Source organism: Nesoenas mayeri (assembly GCF_963082525.1).
Source record: "Nesoenas mayeri genome assembly, chromosome: 1".
Lineage (NCBI taxonomy): Eukaryota > Metazoa > Chordata > Aves > Columbiformes > Columbidae > Nesoenas > Nesoenas mayeri.
Genome location: NC_137541.1, coordinates 83421277 through 83446487, shown reverse-complemented (window position 1 = coordinate 83446487; position 25211 = coordinate 83421277). Strand labels below are relative to the sequence as shown.

Sequence of the window (25211 nt, the reverse complement as noted above, 5' to 3'; positions counted from 1 at the left end):
AGGTCTTCCTCACATGAGAGATTCTCCAGTCCCTTAATCATCTTCCTGGCCCTTTGTTACATTCTCTCTAGTATGTCCATGTCTCTCTTGTACTGAGGATCCCAGAATTGGAAACAGGTGTGGTCTCCCCAGCACTGAATAAAGGGGAAGGATCAATTTCCTCAACCTGCTGCCTATACTCTGTCTAATGCAGCTGAAGATACTGTTAGTCTTCTTTGCAGCAAGGGCACATTCCTGTGTTCTGTTCAATTTGGTGCCAGCCAGGATGCCCAGGTCCTTTTCTGCCAAGCCGCTTTCCAGCTGGGTGGCCCTCAGCATATATTGATGCATGGGATTGTGTCCAGGTACACTTGCCCTTGTTGAACTTAATGATATTCCTGTTAGCCCATTTCTCCAGACTGTTGAGGTCCCTCTGGATTGCCACACAACCCTCTGGTGTATCAGCCACTCCTCCCAGTTCGGTGTCCTCTGCAACCTTACTGAAGGTGCACTCTGCCCCGTCATTCAGGTCGTTAATGAAGGTGTTACACTGGATTGGACCCAGTATTGATCCCTGGGGTACATGATAGTCACTGTCCCTCAACTAGACTTTACACCACTGATCACTGCCTTCCGGGCAGAGCCATTCAGTCACTTTTCAATCTACCTCACTGAATGCTTATCCAACCTATACATCAACAGTTTCTCCATATGGATCTTGTTGGAAGTCTTACTGAAGTCTAGGTAGACAATATTCACTGCTCTCATCTACCAGGTCAGTCACTTAATCACAGAAGTTTATCAAGTTGGTCAAGCATGACTTCCCCTTGGTGAATCCATGCTGAGTACTCCCAACGATTTTCTCATCCTTAATGTGTCTGTAAATGGTTTCCATGATTAGGTGCTCCATCACCTTCCCAGGGATCAAGGTTAGGCTGACTAGCCTGTGGTTCCCTGGGTCCTCTTTCTTGCTCTTCTTGAAGACTGAGGTGATGTTTGCTTTCATCCAGTCTTCTGACACTTCTCCCAGTCACCATGATCGATCTAAGATTACCAAGAGTGGTCTCTCAGTGACATCTGCCAGCTCCCTCAGCACTCCTGGGTGTATCCCATCAGGGCCCACGGACATATACATGTCCAGTTTACTTAAGTATTTCCTGACCTGATTGGTCCTCTTCCACAAAGTGTACGTCTTCCTTGTGTCAGGTCCCAACTCAACTGGGGTGAGGGCAAAGGTTAACTTTTGAATACTCTGCGAGATAACTTGAAGTGGCAACAATCACCCAAGAGGTTCAATTAAATCACGAACTTACTAGCCAGCACTCAGTAGGATTACAGTGAATAGTGGCTTGGCAAAAGTTGATAACTATATCATAAAACTTAGCAAGACTGTAACTACAATACCTGCAAGATATTACTCTTATGTGCCCAGAATAAAATTAGAAAAACAGAGAGAGTGGAAAAAGAGAGAGATAGATTAAGATATCAGAAGAAAAGGTAAGATCTCAACACTCCTTTGTTCTCTGTCTTGGTGGTGGGCGCAAAACTAACACCAGAGGCAATGTAGGCCCACTGATGAATGGGGTGGGTGCCCTGGTGGCGGAAGATACAGAGAAGGCAGAATTACTGAATGCCTTCTTTGTCTCTGTCTACTCTGCCGGAGGCTGTCCTGGGGAGCCCTGTACCCCTGAGACCCCGGATGAAGCCAGGTCAATGGAGGAGCTTGCTTTAGTTGATGAGGACTGGGTTAAGGAGCAATTAAATAGACTGGACATCCATAAATCCATGGGTCCAGATGGGATGCATCCGCGGGTGCTGAGGGAGCTGGCTGAGGTCATTGCTGGACCGCTCTCCATCATCTTTGCCAAGTCTTGGGAAACGGGAGAGGTGCCCGAGGATTGGAGGAAAGCAAATGTCACTCCAATCTTCAAAAAGGGCAAGAAGGAGGACCCGGGTAACTATAGACCGGTCAACCTCACCTCTGTCCCTGGGAAAGTAATGGAACAACTTATCCTTGGTGCTATCTCAAGGCATATCAAGGATAAGAAGGTTATTAGGGGCAGTCAGCATGGCTTTACCAAGGGTAAGTCATGCTTGACCAACCTCATAGCCTTTTATGAGAATGTTACAAGGTGGATGGATGATGGCAGAGCAGTGGATGTGGTCTACCTTGACTTCAGTAAAGCCTTTGACACAGTCTCCCACAGCATCCTAGTTGCTAAGTTGCAGAGGTGTGGTCTAGACAATAGAGTAGTGAGGTGGGTTACAAACTGGCTTAAGGAGAGAAGCCAGAGAGTGGTAGTCAATGGTGCGAAGTCTAGTTGGAGACCAGTATCTAGTGGAGTACCTCAGGGGTCAGTACTGGGGCCAGTATTATTCAATATATTCATTAACGACTTAGACGAGGGAATAGAGTGTACTATCAGCAAGTTTGCTGATGACACTAAGCTGGGAGGAGTGGCTGACACGCCAGAAGGCTGTGCTGCCATCCAGCGAGACCTAGACAGGCTGGAGAGTTGGGCGGGGAATAACCTAATAAAATTTAACAAGGAAAAGTGTAGAGTCCTGCATCTGGGCAGGAACAACCCCAGGTTCCAGTATCGGTTGGGAAATTACATATTAGAGAGCAGTGTAGGGGAAAGGGACCTGGGGATCCTGGTGGACAACAGGATGACCATGAGCCAGCACTGTGCCCTTGTGTCCAGGAAGGCCAATGGCATCCTGGGATGTATTAGAAGGGGGGTGGTTAGTAGATCAAGAGAGGTCCTCCTTGCCCTCTACTCTGCCCTGGTGAGACCACATCTGGAATATTGTGTCCAGTTCTGGGCCCCTCAGTTCAAGAAGGACAAGGAACTGCTGGAGAGGGTCCAGCGTAGGGCAACCAAGATGATTAAGGGAGTGGAGCACCTCCCTTATGAGGAAAGGCTGAGGGAGCTGGGTCTCTTTAGTTTGGAGAAGAGGAGACTGAGGGGTGACCTTATTAATGTTTATAAATATATAAAAGGTGAGTGCCATGAGGATGGAGCCAGGCTCTTCTCGTTGGCAAACAATGATAGGACAAGGGGCAATGGGATCAAGCTGGAACACAAGAGGTTCCACTTAAATTTGAGAAGAAACTTCTTCTCAGTAAGGGTGACAGAGCACTGGAACAGGCTGCCCAGTTTGGTTGTGGAGTCTCCTTCTCTGGAGACATTCAAGACCCACCTGGACATGTTCCTGTGCAACCTCACTTAGACGTTCCTGCTCCAGCAGGGGGATTGGACTAGATGATCTTTTGAGGTCCCTTCCAATCCAGAACATACTGTGATACTGAGTCAAATGGGGGAAAATAAGTGTTAATAAAATGTATCTTTCTATATCCAGTTTATACAGGAATTTGAGGTGTGCTTTTGGTCATGCACTAAAAGGAATGTTAAAATTGGAGGTACATTTTATAAGTAGCAATGCTGTGGTTATTTCAGAATCCTAACCTCTATTTAAGTTTATCAAGAAATAAGGCCACAACATTTATAAAGTGCTTGTTGATGCATTTTATGTCTTTTGTTTATGGAGATACAATATTTTCAGTATGTTTGTGAGCTTTGAGGTGAGTGACTTACTGAAGGTTAGACATTAAACTGGGGATAAAGTCATGCATAGTACTCAGGGATCTTCTTGCCAGGCCTCATTGTTTTGTTGTTTCATTATACTCCACTTTCTTGTAAACAAGTATAGGTGTTTCCCTCAAAAAATATATTTACTGTTAAATTTGATCTTTAGTATGTTGCTTTTCAGTAACATTGCTTCTTACAGTAAATTCTGAAAAAGGTAACGTGTGATTTCTGTTTCCTAGGCCAGTTTCTTTTGGGGCAGATTGCTTTGGATAATGAGGTGATGCAGCAATCAGAAGGTGAAACAGCCTGCTCACTTAAATGCAGAGAGACTGTGAGTGATGACGAGGATGAAGAATTCCATTTCTCAAATTTAATGGATCGCCTGGGAGCTAAAAAGATTTTGGATGAGTGAGTTTTCACAGCAATAGTAATAGACTCTATGATCTTTTATAATTCAGCTCTGAGTTTGATATTAATGGAATTCAAGATAAATTATGAGAACCAAGGCTGCTCAGTTACACAGTGATTCCTTAAAAATTAATTTTCTTGATTGTCAGAGATGATAAAATGCCGTTCAACCAAAATATCCAAGAGCAAAGCTATTGTACTCCAGGTATATGAAATGTGTATTTGTGCCACATGAAAGTTATACCATCAACCCACTGATGTACCATGCATTTTGAATATAGATAATTACTAGCATGTAATCCACATGTGCTACAGATTTTCAACCAAACAATGCATGATGACTGCTTTTTTTTTTTTTTTTTTTCCACAAGGGCTGTTTTTAAAGTGTACCAGTTAACCATAAGAATGTTTTATCCCCTTTTTCTGCTTTTTCTTCCTGCCAAGCACACTTGCATATGGTGATTGCTCTTCCAGGACCAGGTTTTGAATACAGAATGCAAAAACTGCTCTGAGAGCTTCTTGTGTGTTGTTCTGGCATGCATTGGTCTATCACAATGAATATTCTAGAACAAAAAAAGGCTGGAGCAAAAATGGGAGAGAATCTGGACAGATAGTAGGGATGTTTAAGAATGCATCAGTGATACTTACCATGAAATAACAGTGCTCATCAGTGCTTCTCTTCACCTGACTGCCTGTTAAGGAAAGAGTATATTGTCAATCATCCTGAAAGACTTTCATAGTGAAGAGGTTTTTATCACACACTTTTTCTATTCTTATCCTCATTTTGTCCTTGAAATATAGCACTCTTTGTTGGCTAGGTCCAGGCTTACAATATGCATGGAAGAGGATGAGTCAGGAAGAAACAAACAAAAGAAGTTGTTCTGGAAATTTTGGCAAAGTATTAAAAAAGCCATTATAATTCACGGTAGAAATTTTTTTTTTTTTTTTTTTTTTTCCCCAATATCTGTTGAGCAGATTTGAAACAAAACATTCTCTTGGTAAATCTTTAAATAAAAAATTTCAAGATGTCATGTTCTGATTATTGTAGCAGTCCCATCATGGAATTGAAAAGGGTTGAAAAGGAAAGAAGACAGTACAAATGCAATTTGTTAAATTGTCTGAGTAACTCAGGAGATTGAGGCTCATCCTTTTCTCATGTTTTTTATTAGCTTTCTCTCTGCCCCCTCCCCACTAGAAGTGTGGAAACTTCTTTACTTCAAATAGAAGTGACAGGCTGGTACAGTGTATCTCATCTGTCTTCTTTCTTATCCATTCCTGTTTAGATGAAGTGTCTGACAAGGCACACACTAAACAAGTAGTTCCTGTGATTCTTTGCAGTCATGCATGGCCAAATTTCATGATGCTTGATTTTTTTAATAAATGCAACTTCCATCGTTTTCCACCCACCTCATCCTTTTCAAATCGGGCACTGCTTAAGTAGCCCTTGTTTTTAATAAGCCTTGTGACTAGCAGTGCCCTGAAGCCTCCATCCTCTAGAGTGCTGTGAACATTTATAACAACCTGAGAAATGTTCTCTCTTAAAGAATGCTTTATGATTTTTTCTTTCAGTGAGAATGAAGTGAAGCATCTTTGGTTGCGGCTGAGAAAAAATGAACCTCATTTACTTTCTGATTTTGAAGAGCTCCTGGTCAGAATTTTTTCCCAGCTCCAAGAAGCAGATAATGAAAAAAATGAGATGGAATGTACTCTAAAAAAGTTAGTACTTCTCTTTCTTGGACTGTTTGAGTAGTTTTACAACTATCTTACCTACTATTTGAACCTTTGAACAAGTCATTTCAGTGCAGAACTGAGGACTATAATCACAGGAGTTCCCATAATGTAAATTTTTTTTAGTCATGAAGAGTACCAGGTAAATTATTTATAGTGCAGAACTAGCTGAAATTAGCTTTTGTCTTCCAGTTAACAGATTTTGTTGTCCAAAATTCTTTTGCAGATGTCTATTCTTATATTGCAGTTTTAAGACAATATTAAGCAATTGGCTTCTAGTTATTCAGTTTGATTCCAGAGGACAGTCAGATTTACCAGTAAATCTGGTAAATTCTCTATGTGCTTTGCAAACATTATGTGTGGAAAAGCTATAAATATGGATTAATTGACCAGAGAGAAGAGAGGTTTAAGATGTTAAAGGAGCACAAAGAACTGACACCAGTGAAAATGTAAGTTAACAAATATACATATAAAGCAAACATATGAAAGATAGTAAACAGTATGTATTAGTTTTATATATAAGAACATATATATAATGTGCATATAGAAACAAATATATAGAACACATATATAAAAATATATAAGAACTAAAAAATAATAGGTTATCCTTTAATATGTAGCTATTTAGAGGGAAAAATTGTGATGCTGAATCTAAATAGAATAAAAAATTATGCTTATAGTTCAAGTTCCCCTGCATTTTCATTATAAAGTGTCACTTCTGAATTTCAGATTCTTGCAGATGGAACAATAAAGGCAAATATGTTGGTGAACATCTACTTCATTTGTTCAGCACTCTCCTGGCTATTCTGAGAATGTCACGAGGCTTTTGAAGAAAGAAAAAAACTAAACATGCATGGTCATTAAAGACAATTGGTTTATATTGAGAGCAGCTTTTAATCTAGGTCTAGAAGTGTGGTTTTAGCCTTCAGACAGCTAGTCAGTTGGAAACAAAGGTTGTTGTGCTGTCTATTGTAGACTAGAGATTATTAACAACCTTGTGTGCTGAGGGGTTTGTCTTGTGATTTTCTCTTTTTTTTTTGTCAGACTCTTGTCACTTGTTTGTGGGAACTGAATGAATAAATTTGTCTGTTTAATAGCTGATAAACACAGAAGTGCCTGGAGAATACATTAGCACTACTTGACATTTCTGGCTGACATCAAATCTCTCCCCTAAAAATGCACTGCATTTTTATACCTTTGTGGGAAAAACAGGTTTTAGCTAATTTCTTCTTTCTGTTGCTCAGGATAACACATCTAATTTCAGTACATAGATCATTGCTTTGTTTGTAATCAATAGCTGGAAGGAGTAAGAACTATCAGAGGAGTAATATTGTCTTTGGTAACAGTGGGGATGAATAACCTCTTTTATTTTAAACATTGTACAAACACTATGTACCCGCTAAGATGGATATGTTCACGAAGTCTGACCAGGATTTACTGTGGGGTCACAGTAGGCTTGATCTCCCTGTGAATTTTTATTTATATATATATTTATTAATATATATACATATATATGAGTGGATACATTTAAAGAAACATTCTATATGCCAAGTAAGATTTTTTTGTAGGAGAAATATGTTGGTAACTTCTAAATATTTGCATATTGCACTGTCTACTGCTGATCCTCTTACAGATACTAGTATTTTTGTCTTAGGAACATGTAAATTACGGCATTGTGCACACTTAGTGTGTGACTGTTTTTATTGCTTAGTAACAGATCATATAAAAAACTTGTCCCTAAATACCTTTTTTTTTCTAGATCTGCTTTAGTATTTCAGGTAAACTGACACACTCTGATGTTGTCAGATATTAACCTCACCTCAGTTTTATGTTTTATTTTAAGCAATTAAGACGATTGTTGGAGAAGAAACTCAAAACCTACCAGTGTGATCTCTCAGCTAAAGAGTTTCAACAGAGATTCCAAACAAGATATAAAATATATTCCTGATACACTCACAGAAGAGGTCTGTCAGCGCATGAGACACATTCTGTGACAATATAACCATGGGCATGCTTCTCCTTTTAGGTGATCCGTAATTCTCATTCAGTAGAACAACAGCCCAAATACTGCAGATGAGTTTTTACATAGAACTGAATATACTTTGAGAAAAGCAAAGCAAACAGCCACACTTTTATCCCAGAACTGTTGTTTTTCTCACTGGTGCTTATCATCATAAAGGAACTGATGATGAGCTGTCACCAATATTGTAAATTTTAAGCCAAGATGAAAATATGAGGTTTAAACCCTTTAAACCTTTTAAAAATACTAATTTGCTTCTTTATTTCATTTAATTCAAACAAAAGTGAGACACTTTTACTACAGTAATGTACTGTACAAATACTGTACAAATACTGTCTGGTGCTGAAATCAGCAGTAGCTAAGCTGTGCACTGAAAGTGTGGACTAGCAGCTCAATACATTCTTCCATCCTGCTTTTGGCATCTACAGAGTAGATACAATTTTTGTTTGCTGAGATATGTTCATTTTCCTTGGTTTTCTGATATTTGTATTTAATTTGAAGTGCTGCTTTAAAATTAGTTGACTTCTTAAATTTAGCAGTGTTGTTTTTTAAATAATAGGGTGATGTATTGAGTGGGCAAAGAATTGATAGATGAACTTAATTGTGGATAAATGTAAGGGAAAAAATAATTTAAGTCATGCTTACTTGATGCTTAGCTCGGACTGGGCAGTTACAGCTCCAGAGAAAGGGCTTCTGCACTGCAGTCACATGAAGAGGCCCTTGTCAGGGCCACTTTTCTCACCTAATTAGAATTTACAAAAATCCAAGTGACAGCATTCATCTTCCTCGAATTGGTGTAACTTGATATTTTTTTATTGCTGCTGTAAATCCTGAGAAAATGCCTTCTCCCTGTCATTTTTCACCTGTGACTGAAAACGCAAACTGGCAATGTCAAATATTCTGATATTTTATAAGGAGAAGGGAAGACTTGTTTCTGGTGTTTCTCACTCCTCTTATGTAAATTTTTGAAATTTCTTTCTGATTTGCTTGAGCATTAGGTACAAAAAAATTAGCAGATACCCAGATTACAAAATTAAAGGCCTTTTTTCCTACTGTATATTTCTTGTCTTGTTCTTATTGATGTGAGTGCCCTAGGAGATGATGTGCTTTGTTTGTAACAGATGCCTTCTGCAGATTTCTCAAATAACAGCTCTAGTAAAAGGAATGATGGGGGAATATGCAGTAGTGTAATGTAAAGGCCTTATTATTCTCTATTAAAAATCTTTCTAGGATGTCGCCTGAATTTGATGCAAAGTGATTTTTACTTTTCAGTTTCTGGATTAATGAAAATAGAACATCATAGAGTAGAGTAGAGTAGAGTAGAGTAGAGTAGACTAGACTAGACTAGACTAGACTAGACTATATTACATGATGTTTCAAAAAGCTGGACCCAGTTTCAAAGCAGTATATTTCATGATGGCAACATGTTACAATTACACAAAAATTTATAAACAGTTTAATGAGCATCTAGTGGTAATCATTTGAAACTCTATGCCCTCTCAAGTGGTGAGTTTCATTCATGAGTGGTTTGTGGTTACAGAGACATAGTGATTTCAAATTGAGTCCAACCTTTTGAAACATCATGTATATTGCTTTGAAATTTGGTCCACCTTTTTGAAACACCCGATAGAACAGACTAGACTGGACTAGACTAAAATAGTAGCAGAACAAAGCAGATGTCTTTTTCCCTGTCAAGAATTCTTTTTTTCTGCCCAAACTAGAGCATCTGCTCAATGTAATTCTTCATGTATCAGTCTTCAGTGATATTAATTGCTATATTCTATTGGAAAAAGTAAGCTTTGTAGGTCTCTCCTTTTTTTATATGGAAACATTAGATGTGTAGCTTTATTCACCTTTGAGTTGTTGAAGCTGTCCTTCCATGAGAAAAAAATAAAAATTTAATCTGTGATCTAATCTGCACAAAAATTCCTATGTTTTTAATCCTAGAACATTCTCTGGAGTCTTTTGTTAAGGCAGGAACATGGGGCTTAGCTTGTTATGTGAGCCGTGACTTGAAGTAATGCTACAAAGACCCACTCAGTATACTTTTATCTCTTATTAGGAAAATTGCTGCTTATGATGAAGAAATTCAACTTCTCTATGAGGAAATGGAACAGCAAATCAAAAAGGAGAAAGAGCAGTTTCTCTTGAAAGTGAGTGTCTCTCTATTATTGTGGGCTTAGATACTGCCGCCACTTCCAGTGGTTTTATACTCATTCTGGGTGTGAAATGAAAGTCCACAAAATGTGTTTCACAAGAGAATAAGAAAAAAAGACTATCATTTGCCTCACTGCTGCTTTTGTACTGATCCAGAATCTGCAGCTTCAAACTAAGTGACTTGTTGGTTGAGACGACTGTCCATGTCCTGTGCTTAGTGGCTGGCATACAATAGCAGCTGGCATTCTTTTGAAAGTGAACTGAACTACAGCCTCATTGTGTTATCAATGCTGCAATAGGTCCAGCTTCTGGTCACAACTGGGAAAAGTGCTCTCTGAGGTTGTTCAGAACATCGCTAATCCCGTTGAGTTCTGCAGTCTCTGCTTTTTGGGAGGAGATATGTTTCCACTGAAGGGCGACAAGAAAAAAATCAAGTGATGGTAATTTCTGAATCCACCACAGGTGTTTGCAAAATAAACATTGGTGAGGTTCTTTTTCCACTGCCATGGTGCTTCCAGAACACCTGACCATGAATTCTCTTTTCCTGTGAAGTTTTCTTTAAAATTCCTCTACTGGTTTTGTAGTTTATTCTTTGGTTTTTCTGCCCTGTTTTTTCTCCTAAATCAAGGAAACTAACAAGAACTACCAGTATACTTCAGGAAACAGTCATTTTAGAATCATTTAGGTGGGAAGGCACCTGTGCTGCTCTTAACTTTCAAACTAAATCAGGTTGCTCAGGGACTTGTCCAACTGGGTTTGAGTATGCAAATGATGGAGATTCCACAGCTTCTCTGGGTGGCCTAGAACAATCACAGAATCATTTAGTTGGAAAAGGCCTTTAGGATCATTGAGTCCAACTGTTAACCTAACACTGAAAGTCCACCTCTAAACCATGTACCCAAGAACCTCATCTAATCATGAGCTATGCCTTTTTGTTGTCTTCAAAGCAATCATATAAATGAAACCAGTATATGGTTTCAAACAACATATGGTGCTCAAAATGTTGCCAAAACTAGTGGATATCCATCAGTTATTGCCTCCATTCTCTCCTTTATATAAAGTCTGTATAGCAACTGAAGGATAAAAGGGATTTGCAACTTTGCCTGACAGCAGTTGTTGTGGAAGAAGTTGTTTATATGCTTTTAATAGCCCACAACTGAAGTTGTATTGAAGATCCTAAACCACCAAAGAATTTTCCATAAGCAATGATTCTTGGATTTCCTAATTAGTTGTATATTTGAGGTAAAACCATTTCTTTCAAGCTTTTTCATGAAAGCTTCCCACTTACAGTTTAGTCAGCATTCACACCAATGGTTGTCAGACAGTCAAGAAGTATTGTTTCTTGGTATTATTAATGTGAGATTTGGGGAGATCTGACTGTTAAATTCTTTCTCTAATGCAAAGTCTTACACAGACTTCACAGTCTGGAGAAATGCATTGATGCCATATAAAAGGGAAATTATTATGGTTTCAGTAAAGAAAAGGTCTTGAAGATACATTTAAATAAATTAGTAGGATACAAATAAGTACAAATTGAAGCTATTTATGATATTTAATACCCTGCTGACTGAAGTTTGTACAAAAGGGGCAGTTAGTCTGTCTTTTTCACTTCGACATTTATTCTTCCACATAAGAAGCCATGCTTTAATTATTTATTATTATTATTTAACATGCTTTTATTTTAACATGCTTTTATTATTTATTATTATTATTTAACATGCTTTTGCTTACCCCATTATGTGTACTGCTGAAGAGGAAAAGCATGTAGGAACCATTGCTGTCTTGAGGGAATTTTTATTTTTATTTAGAGGTGCTTTCCTGGGGAAGTTAGATAGTAGATGCCTGTTGTGGAGGTATAGGACAGATTCTCAGCTGATATGAAACTGCTAGAACCTGATTTTACTCAGGAGAAGCCTGACAATTTGTCTCAGCTGACGAGTATCTGAAGGAGTAATCACAAGTAAGTCTAGGATTTCCCAGTGGTTGCAGGATTCTTAGATAGTGGACAAATTGATATAATTTCTAAGTGAACAGCAGAGCCTGAAGTTCAATTCACTTGCTTATACCTGTGGAACATCCATGATGAACTGTTGTTAGTGATGGATTTTAAAAGCAGTAGGTATTGTTTCTTTTACTTTAAACTGAGTTGCTGTGCTGTGTGTCAGTAGCCTGTATCTCCCATGTCAATCTTCATACCTTAAATGTGAGTTACAGTATGACTCCATAATAATTTACATTTGTCCGGGTTGTTTCCATTCTCATTAATTCTCTGTGTCAGCAGTTGTCTGGTTCAGGAAACCAAATGTACAGAAAGTGATTAACTTTTTTTTTTTAGTGCTTGTTTAGCTCTCTGAAGCAGTTCACTGCTGCAACAGATAAGCATGAATGCTAGCCTATAAGAGGATGAGGACATGTGTAGCCGGAAATGGGAGGATTCATACCAGCTTAATTGATTAAAATTGGCTAGGCTTCTAAGGTTCATCCCTAAGATGACTTTTACCTCCACTTTGTAGATTTGATGCCTACTCATGTGCAATCAGCATATCCTGTAGCAACTCAAGTCATTGAAGTTGCTGGACTACACCAGTCTCAGAGCTCAGAGTCTAAATTAATGAGTAGTACCATCCCTAAACTGAGCTCTATCGGTAGCTTGTTATGTTCACTGTGAGAAGCTTGCCTATTATTTTCATGCCTGATTCCTTCTGTCTCCTCCTGCTGACAAAATTGTGCTGTATTGTTAATCCATTTCCTCTTTGAATTTTGCAGAACGTAGGGAGGTTTCAGTCCTACAGTCAAGAGCTGGAGTGCAAGCTTCTGTCAAAAGAACAAGAACTGGAGCAATTGGTTCAAAAACAGGAACAGGTATTAACCAGTATTCTTCAGAGTTAAAAAACAGATAATTTTTATTTGTTCATATGATTTTTTTAAGATACTATTTTAAACGCCCAAAATACAAGTTGGTGTAATGTGGTTCTGCTGAACTGTGACCATCTGTTGCTTTTGTGTCATGGGTGTAGATACCTGAATGCATGTAAAAGTGGAGTTATGACTGCTGGACTTCTATGCATGTGCTTAGGAGAAATATTACCCTCTATTTCTAAAGCCGTTTTCCTTTTATATGGTAAAATGAAAAAAACCACTCCAAGTATTCTTCCCAGGTACTAAGTTAGTTTTATGAAAACGTAGGAGAATTCCACTGCCTTCAGCATGCTACGAACCAACATAATGCCCAGACAGCCCAAGAGCAGAGAACAATGATGTGGGATGCTCAAAGCTTGTACCAACTACTCCTTTACTTGTTTTGGAGGATTCAGCACTATGACCTTGAAATGCCCTGTCCTGAGCCATCTGCTTCTGATACATCTCTCTGTGATAAGAGTTTCATAGCAGTGTATGGTTCTCTTACATAGTAACAGCTTGTCAAGTTCCCATATTAAAGCCTGATGTGTTTTACTTCTCAAAATGTCTGGCCTGCTTGGGGGAGCAGAGTATTCCTGCATGTGTAAACTTGCTGTAATGAGTCTCTAAGGTCAATGAAGGAAAGACTAGAGATAGGGAAAGGAGGTTGCACTGGAATTTAAAGGGATGAAACGGAATGCTGTGAAACCACCCCCCTCTGTAGAATATGAATATAAACTACATGTAAAACGTCCTTTCCTGGCAGCAGTGCTTGAGAGTGCCAGTCCTGGGAAGTAGGGGAGAAGTAAGAGGAAAGGGAAGGAGGAAGAAAAAAAAGTTTAAGGGCTGTTTCTTAGTTGTGTGTAGTTTCTAGATCGTCTTCTGAGGCATGAATCCAGGTGCTGCTGAAGCTGATGGGAATTGTAGGACTGTACTTGAGGAGTAAAAGGGGAGACAAACTTCTTCTTACTATAATTATGCAAGTTAGGGTTGTAAGGATATAGGACTGAACCATTACATAATTGAAATCAAGTGCCTGATGTTACTTACCTGTGGTCAGTACCACTGTGAATCAGAATAGATGTGGTTTTATGCAGGCTGTTTACCACATTGCAGCACTGTAGTGCTGTACTTTGAATATATCTTTTGGGGCACACAAATAAGGCATTTTTAATCTGAAGCTAAGTGCAAAAATACAAGAAATTATTTATCATAACTTTATCATGATTACATTTAAATATTTTTTTTCCCTTTAAATCAATGTTTAAAACTTAGTTATCAACCAGTAGTTCTGTAAAACCCTTTTCCTGTGGTTGTCTAAAATATATCTGTTCTAAATTTGGTATAAAAACCACAAGCTGTTCAAAGGCTTACACTAAATTTTAAATGTGGTGTAGTCAAGTAATACAGAGAGCAGTATCAGGAAGTTTTATCTTATGATTATTGTCTACATTGTCTATTATCTACTATCGTCTGTGTTGGAGAACATAAAATAATATCTGTGTTGTGGTTTAACCTGAGTTAGCAATACAACCACGATAGCCGCTTGCTCATCCCCTGCTCCACCCCCTGCAACAGGAGAGAATCAAAAGGGAAGGTAGAAACTTGGATTGAGATAAACACAGTTTAATAAAATAACAAAATACTAATACACTACTAGTAAATATATACATATATAAAATAGAAATAAAAAATACTCGAGGCAATTCCTCACAAACTCTGTCCACAACTGAGCAGCCAGTCCCAGCAAGCCACACCTGGTCCTAAAGCCTATCCCAGATTGAGATAAGGGAGGAAAAAGGCAGAAAGGATCAGAGTCCTTTGCAAAATGGCAAAAGCCGCACTAAACGTCCCACACAGACCTCCCCTGGCTGCGCCCCAGAGAGAGAGCAAGAGATAACGGAAGAGCCAACCAGAAAGTCCTGCTCTTTTATCTGAAGCATGATGGAATACTCTCATTGATCAATCTGGATGTCAGTGAAGCTCTGCCCCATCTCTGTGGTTAGAGCACTCAGAATGTCCTTGGCTCTCAGACCAGAGCAATTAAAAACATTAGCTCTGTGCTGAGGTGTTATCTCTTGTTCTCAAACTAAGTCCAAATAATGAGCATGCTAGCTATGAAAAAGAAACGTTTCTAACTGCATGAAGAAAACCCATATTCAGACAAACCAGCTCACTGTGTTATTTTTATTAACATTATTTTTATCTAATTTAATGTTTTCCTTTTCGATTATTTGCATTGTTTAAGAGTATTACTGTGTTTTCTATTTTATTTGTAATTTCTATTATTTATTTTTTCCCCTTTCCCTTATGAATTTGCATGAGTATCAACAAGGGTGCTTTTGGAGGACAAGATCTTCATGCTATCATAAAAATTAGACTATCCCATTTTGTTTTTATGGAAAAAAAGCTATGCTGGACAAATGAAATTTCACAGAATCACAGAGCGTTAGGGATTGGAAGGGACCTCAGAAGACCATCTAGTCCAATCCCCCTGCTGGAGCAGGAGCACTTAGATGAGGCTACACAGATATGTGTCCAGGCAGGTTTTGAATGTCTCCAGAGTAGAAGACTCCACAAGCCCCCTGGGCAGCCTGTTCCAGTGCTCTGTTACCCGCAGGTCCCTTTCCCCTACACTGCTCTCTAATAGGTTATTCCCCAACTTCTACTGGAACCTGGGGTTGTTCCTACCCAGATGCAAGACTCTACACTTTCCCTTGTTATATTTCATTTAATTATTCCCTGCCCAACTCTCCAGCCTGTCCAGGTCTTGCTGGATGGCAGCACAGCCTCTGGCATGTCAGCCACTCCTCCCAGCTTGGTGTCATCAGCAAACAGAAGTATTGTAGAGCGTAAACAGACTGGCAGAGCTCAGTAGGGACAGATTCTGGTTTGGGTGAGCTCCGCTTGTTGGGATGTGCAAAATGAGAATTCTAAAAAATCCTCCATTGTGTCTCAGATCTAAAGGATAGAACTGGTATCATTGTAATGCTCCTAGTACATTTTACCTCCCTTAAAATGCATACTGAAACAGACAAACTAACTATCTTCAGGTCAGCAACACCTTCCCTAATACAAAGCAGACTAATTTTAGTCTACTTAACTTTTGCTCAGTCATCTTAATTTGCTCAGTTAGCCAGGGAGAAGCAGGTGGAACTTCTTTACATACCAGAAACCACTGTCATATGCTGTTATCTGTTTAACAGGGAAAGTGTATCTTTCCTTTGTGTACACTTTGTGTATACTTATTAAAATGAATAAAAATTCACATTTCTTAGCAGATTTAGCTGAGATGGCAGAAAGGTTACTGCTTTTTTATATTACTGGGAATGGGAAGGTTATCAGCTACCAGATTTAAATCTAACAGTTTTTAGGCAGAACTCTGAATCACTCTGTGTCGGCCTTGTCATTGTGGGAAATTGTCTAAAATAGCAGTTGTAAATATCAACTAAGAATTGCTAATCTGCTCTGTAAACACCTTTTTTTGTGGTTTGTACTGGTGCATTTTTGAACTGGATGAAATTCAGTCATCGAGTGGAATGGTTTGGTTTTGTCTAATGTAATTATGTCTGTACACAGAGCAATGGAAGAGCGCTGTGTGTTTTATTCATATGTTGGCTTTGATATAAATAGCTTCCATACTCAACTGACCTCTAAGACTTGAAAGCCTCAAAACCAAGATGCCACAGCCATAATACTTGCTGTTCTCTGTTCTTCTATCCCAGTTAGAGCAGCAATGTACAGAACTTCTCAGTGGCAAAGAAAAAACCAAAGTAGAGAACACCAAGCTGAAGCTGACTAACCAGGAGCTGCTGCGAGACCTGGAGAGAACGTCTCACGAACTAAGCTTGGCTCAACAACAGTTACAGGTGCTTCAAGAAGAGGCATCAAGACTACATGAGGAGAAGGAAATGTAAGTCTTCAGCTGCAGTGGTTCTAGTACATTTACTTACCATGCCAATGAGCCTCCTTCTCAGGGTATTTGGTGCCATGGTTTAAGTTTGTGTGATAAGCAGAAACTACCCGCAAAACCAAGTGCGGTTTAGACATTTTTCCCCAAGTAATTCAATATGTTTTCTGTAGTATATCTGGCTTCTATAGAATCTCTTGCTACTGTTTCCAAATATCAGTGTTCTCCCACCCCCCCACTCTGCATTTGTTGAGTGTGTTTGGAATTAAAAATCAGTTTAATTTGTTAAAAAGTATGCCTTAGTCTTGAAATATGAGTGGGAATCCTTACAGAAATTACAGCTGTGGCACAAGATGCTCCATCTTCCTCAAAGCTAAGTCTATCTGAGCGTGCTTCTCAGAGTGTACTCTGGCTATGAGATGGCTAGGATGTGCTTCTTTTCTTCATCAAAAGCAAGTCTAGTACATCATTTCTGAGCAAGGAGATGGCCAGCAAGATAAAATGTAGCTTATGCAGCTAAATCATTATTCACACAAGGCCTTATGGTGATCCAGAACCATAATTTTGGGGTTACCAGCTCAGAAGCTTTAGATTTCAGGTTCTGACTGTGAATTAAAAACTATTTTTCAAGAAGAAATTTTTACAATTCATATAAATGGCAAATCAATCTACTCGTAGTGCTCCAGTATTCTACACAAAGCAAAAGTTACATTACCCTGAAGCTGTAGTAAGTGGCAGAACTGTTCATTAAAGTCCATTTAATGAAAGATAGTTTTCAAAAAGTACTCAGGGATCTCTTAAACCCTCTTGTTGCCAACGGAGAGCACATGGATGCCAGACTGGTGCCTATCTTGCCAGATTCTACACATTTCAGCAATGAACTACGTAACTCAGAGCTGTGACTATTTGGCATATTTCAGGATAGAGGATAATATTAAATCAGATGGCATATTCTTTTTCTCTTAAGCTTTGTGCCAAACTCTATTTAGTTATTACTAATTTAAGTTTTCTTGAGGTCATAAACAATGAACTTTGTTGATACATAATTGCTAAAGAACTATATTTAGGTTTGCATGTTAGATGTGTGTTTTGGAAGTAGACAGTAGAAGGTTGTGTGTTTCCTCTTTGAAGCCTCTTTCAGATCAAGAGCAAAGACTATGGAATGATCTGGTTTTAGAGCTACAGAGGAAATGTGCCCAGTGGTCAGACTGCTGAATAATACTACTGCATTTACAAAGCACATTGGATTAAATAGTGTTTTATGGAATTAGAGCTCAGACCAACTCAACTGCACCTGCAGTGTTGCTTAAAACATCTGTATCAGTCTGATAAGACCTGAGCTGTTGAAGCAGATGTAGTGTTCTGGCTACACAGGAAGATCTTGAGGCTTCACTGAAAGGCAAAAAACATGTAAGGCCAGACACCGAGTTGCATAAAGTCAAAATAAATGGTGTAAATCTAGTATAAAAATCTGAGACACTGTGTCCAATATCTAAGGCTGCATAACTGTTAAAGTCAGGAACTGAAAAGAAATTTTAGGGAATGTAGATGTCTGAGCCTGACATATGTTTTCAGTAGCAAGATAAACTCTAATTTTGGGTAAAATATTACATGGTTTTCAGTGGCCATGAGTGAGAGATATTTCAGCAGTATGTCTTCTCTGAATGATGCAAGTGCCAGTATCAGCATATATTAAGCTCTCTGGATGAAGAAATTATAAAGCTATAAATTTTTTAAAAATAACCTTTGCTCCTTACTCTGCTAACTCAAACTGCTGTGGTACTGTGGGCCTTGTACTGGTTATCTTTTTAAAAATTAGTAACCATTCATGCAGAATGAAGTCTACAGGTTTGGAGAAGCTGAACTCACAAATGTGGATACCCCTAGGGAGAAGCATTTTAGTGGTGTTGTTACCATGGTTAGAATAATTTTATTTTGTTCTTTTCATTACAGGGAGGTGTATAGAGTGGCAGAAGCCTTACAGAGAGAGAAGTCTGGACTTCAGAAGCAGCTGGATTTTTTAAGGTAATGCAGACCTTACATTCAAGAACTTATTGCATCATTCTGAGGAGGATTAAAGGATGAAATTATGTTGGGATATGTACTGTGCGTAGGTGACCAGGTGTTGCCAGTGGGATGCCACAGAGGCTGCCTCAGTGCCAGAGAGGAGACTGGGAGTGCCTCGTGACAAGCACAGCCGGTTCCAGCCAGCACAGCTGAGCCCCTCAACAAAGATGGTGGTGCCTCAAGGAAAGCCTTTGTAAGAAAGGGTAGAAAACAGTGCACAGCAGTTGAGAGAGAGGAGTAAGAATAAAAATGTGTGAGAAATAGCCCTGCAGACACCGAGGTCTGTGAAGGAGGAGGGAGAGGAGGTGCTCCAGGTGCTGCAGCAGAGCTCATGCAGGAGCAGGCTCCTGCAGGACCTACGGGTCATGGAGAGGAGCCCATACAAGAGCAGGTTTACTGGCAGGAACTGTGACCCATGATGGACCCACACTGGAGTAGTCTGTTCCTGAAGGACTGTGCTCCATGGAAAGGATCCACACTGAAGCAGTTTGTGAAGGACTGTAACCTGTGGGAGAGAACCCACACTGGAGCAAGGCAAAAGTGTGAGGAGGAAGGAGCAGCAGAAAGGAGCTGTAATGGACTGACCACAGCCCCCTTGTTCCCCATCCCCATGTGTCACTGGGGTTGGCAAGGAGGTAAAAGGGTCGAGAGTGCAGGAGTGAAGTTGAGTCTGGGAAGAAGGGAAGGTGGGGAGAAGTTGATTGTAGTTTTTTCTTTGTTTCTCATAATCCTACAGTTGAGTCTGTTTTGTCTGTGATGGTAGTTGGTAAGCAATGTTTCTGTCTTTATCTTGACCCACAAGCTTTTCCATCTTATTTCTTCCCTTGTCCTTTTGAGGGGGTATAGTAAGAGAGCAGCTGTGTATGCATCTGGCAGCCAGCCAAGGTCAACCTGCCACAGGATAGTGACACAACAGACAACAAAAATGGTCCCATTCTTGCACACAGTAGATGGTAGTACATGTGAAAGATTCACTTTGTTTTGACAATTTGGTATTGCAGAACAATCTCCATTCCAAAAGTGAAACAAAACAATGGTGAACTGTTCTAAGCTTGTTCTGTGGTAGAAGCCTGGCCACAGGAGACCTGGAGCTTGGAAAAACGTTCTGTTGTTTTTAAAGTTTCTAAAAGCCAAAACAAAGATTCTTTTGCCAAAATGCTTGTTTATTTATAATTGTATCAAAATATAGCTAGCTAATTTTCTCTGTGACACTTATGTTTTCATAGACTTTAAAGTTTGGAGTTGTTTTCAGGCAATTTTAACACTCTTAATGTGCAGCAACGTTAGTTTTTGTTAGCTCAGTGGTAAGTTTGCATGGGCTATAGATTGTACTTGCCTTTTCTTGCCTTCATTCACTGCATTTCCTTCAGGATGCCTCATTTTAAAGTTACCTAGAAAGCTTCCATGCTTGAGGAGAGTCTCCTGTTTTGAAGTGTGTTTCTCATAGGCCATTCCATGTGCTGTGATCTTGTCTGCTTTTGGGAATGGAGCCATAGATAGAAACATCTGACAGCAGAGCTGTAATGGCTGCTCAGTCTCTTTTGTGGTCAGGCCAGCAATACATGGAGACAATGAATGATGTACCTAGGAGGTGTGTTGTCAGATCTGATCAGAGCTGGCTGATTGCCTGGAGTCTCGATTTCTTGACATTTTAATCTCTTCTGCATAATGAATGGAAGATGGATGTTTTTCTAGGGAGACTTCTCCATCAGACCCACACCTGTAGCCCTCAGAGGGACATAACTGGCCTTCATAGCTCTCACCAGATGAACAGAGAATTCATTACACCCTCTCCACATTGAGAAGTCATCTTTACCATGAAAAGCTTTAAACATTCTAATTTAGAGTAAGTGAATGCATATTGACCAGAACTGATTTCTATGTGTTATGACATTTGTTTTCATAAACTACAGAATGATGGCCAGATACCAGCTGGCTTTAATCAGCACAGCCCTAGTAGAGATTCAATAGCCCATACAGGGAACTGGCTGTGGTGAGAATATAAATAAAGCTTGATCAAGAGTGGAGATATGCCAAATTAAAATGCATTTGACTTACCTTTTACACTGTCGGCTGTCTAGTCTGTCTATTAGTATTGAGTAGAAAAGTCAGCAGTTCTAAATACTTGGCCTCGGTATTTCTTTATTTGCAGGGAGAGGAACAAACATCTCAAAGATGAACGTGACATATTTTTACAGGTAAACAAGTATTATTTTCAAACCCATTGTTGAGCAAACACAGAACAGCCTCAAGAGAAGGGATTCAGAAGGTTGTGCAGGAAATAAGCTCTTGTACTACTTAGATCTTGCCCATTCTTAATTTATATTGTCTTTTTTCTCACTTGTGAGTAAGATTTTTAAATTTGATGAACAATTTTAAGAGCTACATTTTTAGAATTATAAAGCTAGAGCTATCTTGAGGGAGATGAATGTATTTTGTAAGCTAAGGATGCAATTATGACATGATGAAATAAACTAAAAATAGAACAATTGAATTGTGTTAATCTATCCAGTCAAGAATAGCTAATATCCTGAAATGTTTATACAACAGTACAATATCTGTGTACCTGAATCAGTACCTGAATACCTATCGGAACTAGGTAAGAGCAGATCATATTAACTTTTTATCCAGCAGCAGAGAATGGGCCTATAAGAAGTTCCAAACGTACCCTGGCTTAAGGAGACTAAGGCCACTTAGTTTACCCGTGTATTCTTATTCCTACAAGAAGCTGTTAGTGTAAATCACCATCTCTCCATTGACATCTTTTCATTACATTATGCTGTTTTATTGTGGTCCACTTAGTTTACAAAGAAAATGAATTCTATCAGGATCTGGAGTTTCCATGGTCTCATTTTTTATCAGTCAGGATTTTGAAGCATTTATACTCTAGAATTTTTTCTACATTTTTTTTTTTTCATATTCATTGCATTATTTAAGCATTAGGAATGAAGCCAGTTAACCATAATGAACAACAGGAGTAAATTAGTAAGAACTATTCTGTATTTCTGCAGAAATGCAAAACAAGTGTTACGAAAGCCATTTGGAAGCAAAGATCAGGGTCTGTCATTGGGAAATACATAGAGGACAAGATGCTGCCTAACAGGTAAGAACTTTTTTCATGTGTTCCCTGTTTGAGTACGATGGGGATTTTAGAAAGATGACGTGGAATGTTTTCTTTGTGATTTCTTTGGACTTTACAAAGCATGTATTTCTAAAGTGTCTGTCACTATAAGATTAGTGTGTTCCTTGAGAAATTTGGAAATAAAGAGGCAAATTTTCACATAAAACAAGTGTACTGTCTGCAAAGGCAAGAGGCTTACCCATTGTGGATGAGTATACACTGGGAGGCACAAAAGCTTGCCTATTACCCTACGTTGATGTGGTACAACGTTCTTGGTAAGTTCCTGCAAAACTATATCTCTTTCCCTCTCATTCTAGAGCAGAGGTGTTAAACTCACTTTCACTGGGGGCCACATCAGCCTTGCGGTTGCCGTCAAAGAGCGGAATGTTACATTTATACAGTAATAAAATTACATTTGGCCCTTTCAATGCAACTGTGAGGCTGGTATGGCCGCCAGTGAAATTGAGTTTGACAATCCTGTTAGAGGACAGCAGTCCTGTTGTGGAGTATGAGAATTTAAACTAGTAAAACATGGAGAATTTAATTCTCAGCTGTGTGGCTGTAAACTTGAAATCAACAGGAACAAGATGGTGATCTCAGTGAAAAGTTAGCATGTTTCTTTTGAGATGCTTTAAAGAGCAGTTAAGACAATATCACAGCAGGAACAGGGTCATGAAGTGTAAAGAGGGAAAGCTTTCAGAGGTACAGTTTGGTAAGTTCAGTACTGAGAAGTGGAGAACAATTGGCAAAAGCAATTATGGTACAAAAATCACAGAAAAAAAAAAAGTGGGAATGACTTCTACTGTCTCTGGGCCAATCTCCTGTTCAAACAGGGATAACTCCAAAGCTAAGTAAGGTTGCTCAGGGCCTTGAGTTTTTGAACATCTGGATGGAGGTCCCACAGCCTCCTTGGACACCTGTTCTGTTACTGCACCAGTCTCATGAAGAAGTTTTGTTCCCTGTAACAAGTCAGCATTTCTCATATTGCAGCTTGCATCTGTGGTCATTGCATGCACCTGAGAAGACTCTGGATTTATATCATCTACACTTCCCCTCCTATTGAATTCCCACTTAGTCTCCTATTCATGCATATTAGACAAACCCATCTCCTTCCTGCCTGCTAAAGAGAGAATTACATGACACATAGAAAGAGTCTGGTTTGGGAGGTTGTTTTATTCTTCCAGAATAGATAGGGGAGGAGAATAGGAAATCACAGTAGAGAAATTTAGCTATTACATGAGGTTAGAAATTAAGCTAATCTTATGTTTCATATTCTGGTTCAGGTTTTTGCTGTAAGTTATTAACTTTTCCCGTGATACTTACAGTTATCAAGCACGCTATATATATATATATACACACTTTTCAGTAGACATTAGACTGAATCTACTGTGCCTGCTGTGAGTAGTAAAAGAAAGAAGAAAACAATAGGAATTCAGGTCCAATATATTTCTGTGATGTACTTACTTTTTTCTCTGTCTAGCCATTCATTTGAAGAAGAGGATGTGTTCAATAACTCAAAGAGAAGGAATTCTGCTGGACCAAATGGAATTCTCTTGGTAGAGCCTGATGCTAGAGCCACTGAAGGAATGTCTAAAGCATTGCATCTCCAAAGAATAATATCAGTTGAGGAAGATCACTTACCCCATCTTCTTGACAGGCTGGTTGATAAGCAGCTGAACAGATGGACTAGAGAAGATGAGAATACTTCTGAGATGGAAATGGATAAGAAAAACACAGAACAATCGATGGAATACTCACCATCATCTTCTAGAGAGCAGCCTATAGGGAAGGAAACAATGTCAAATGTAAGGGTACAAAGGCGACCTCACTTTGAGCAATATGTGCAGTTCTGAGCCCCACATTTTCCGAAGTGGTTATTGAATGTGTCCAGGGAAGGGCAACAAAGTGTCTGGAAGGGTTAGAAGGCATGTGCTGTGAGGAGTGACTAAGGACTCTGGATTTGTTTAGTTTGGAGAAGAGGAGGCTGAGCGACAACCTCACTGCCTTCTTCAGCTTCCTGAGGAGGAGACGTGGAGAAGGAGGTGCTGATCTCTTCTCCCTGGGATCCAGTGACAGGATTCATTAAAATGGTTCAAAGCTGCATCAGGGAAGGTTCAGACTTGACATTAGGAAACATATCTTTGCTGAGAGGGTGGTCAGACATTGGAACAGGCTTCCTGGAGAGGTGACTGATGCCCCAAGCCTGTCAGTGTTTAAAGGGCATTTGGACAATGCTCTTAATAACATGTTTTAACTTTTGGTGAGCCCTGAAGTGGTCAGGCAGTTGGACTAGATGATTGTTGTAGGTGTCTTCCAACTGGAGCTGTTCTATTCTGTTCTAAAGACCTTGGAAAACATTAAATGGTGTTGAAGGCTAATACATTGTTATTAGAATCTAAAATTATTTAGTTTTCTGGTTTTAAGTTAAAGCATGACAAATTAAACCATTGCATGAAGAGGGAGATGGAAATATATTGCAGATAAATGTTGAAGGTGCAAAGAAGGGAAACTCAAAGTAAAGGAGTGGCATTAATAATTGCAAACAGTGTGTGCATAGACTTATGTCTGAAGGACTGTTTAGGAAAAGTGAAGTTAAACCTTGTAATAGATGACACAATAAGATCCACTGAAATATAGCAACTGTCTAAAAAAAAGGAAGTAACTATTGTTGAAAAGTGAGGGGTTTTGTTTGTTTGTTTGTTCAAAAGAATTATATTTCTCATATGCTGATACTTTTGAGTCATCTTTGGTAGCTGTTACACTATCTGAGGAATGACAGGAGCAAATATCTTTAATTACTTTTGTGAGATGACTTTTAATTAGCAAATTGAAACTCAGGGGTTTTATTATTGTTCTGCTTTGTTTGTTCTTAGCTCTAGTTTTTATGTGCGTGATAACAATGAATTTACCATGCAGTAATAATTCTTAAAACAATATGCTGGAAGATACATTTCTTTGGAGTTTAAAGTCCTTCTTGCACTGCTGTTGCATTAGAGATAACTCCGTGTGTTTTCTAATTTTAGTATCACTGTTAAACATTACTCATTTTTAGATTCTTGAAGTGTATATTAAGAATATTACAGTATAGGAAAAATAGGTATGCTTGGTCATAATTATATAGTTCCTTTAGAAGAAGCAAGCTGATCTTAAAAATTATGATAGAATTATGCCATGGTTACATAATAACTTCTACCTTACATTTTAATAGAAATCTAGAGCACAGAACAGAGCTTCATCCTTTGAAATGAATTAATACAATGCTTATTTTTTACTTCCTGTATGACTTATTTTGTATCATATTTTTGAAGTATGGCATAATTGGATTTTTGA

The 25211-nt window shown here is 38.9% G+C and overlaps 1 protein-coding gene across 1 annotated transcript in view; it reads left to right on the top strand.

Moving 5' to 3' along the window:
• The window catches only part of CRACR2A (calcium release activated channel regulator 2A), a gene marked incomplete at both ends in the record, with an annotated part of 50704 nt that overhangs the window by 10787 nt on the left and 14706 nt on the right, over positions 1-25211 (top strand). Inside the window, 9 exons of the mRNA XM_080363419.1 lie at positions 3812-3980; positions 5550-5696; positions 9791-9881; positions 12652-12747; positions 16509-16696; positions 18647-18718; positions 20913-20958; positions 21772-21863; positions 23362-23686. Coding sequence (XP_080219545.1) covers positions 3812-3980; positions 5550-5696; positions 9791-9881; positions 12652-12747; positions 16509-16696; positions 18647-18718; positions 20913-20958; positions 21772-21863; positions 23362-23686 — 1226 coding nt within the window. The remainder of the gene's footprint in view (positions 1-3811; positions 3981-5549; positions 5697-9790; positions 9882-12651; positions 12748-16508; positions 16697-18646; positions 18719-20912; positions 20959-21771; positions 21864-23361; positions 23687-25211) is intronic.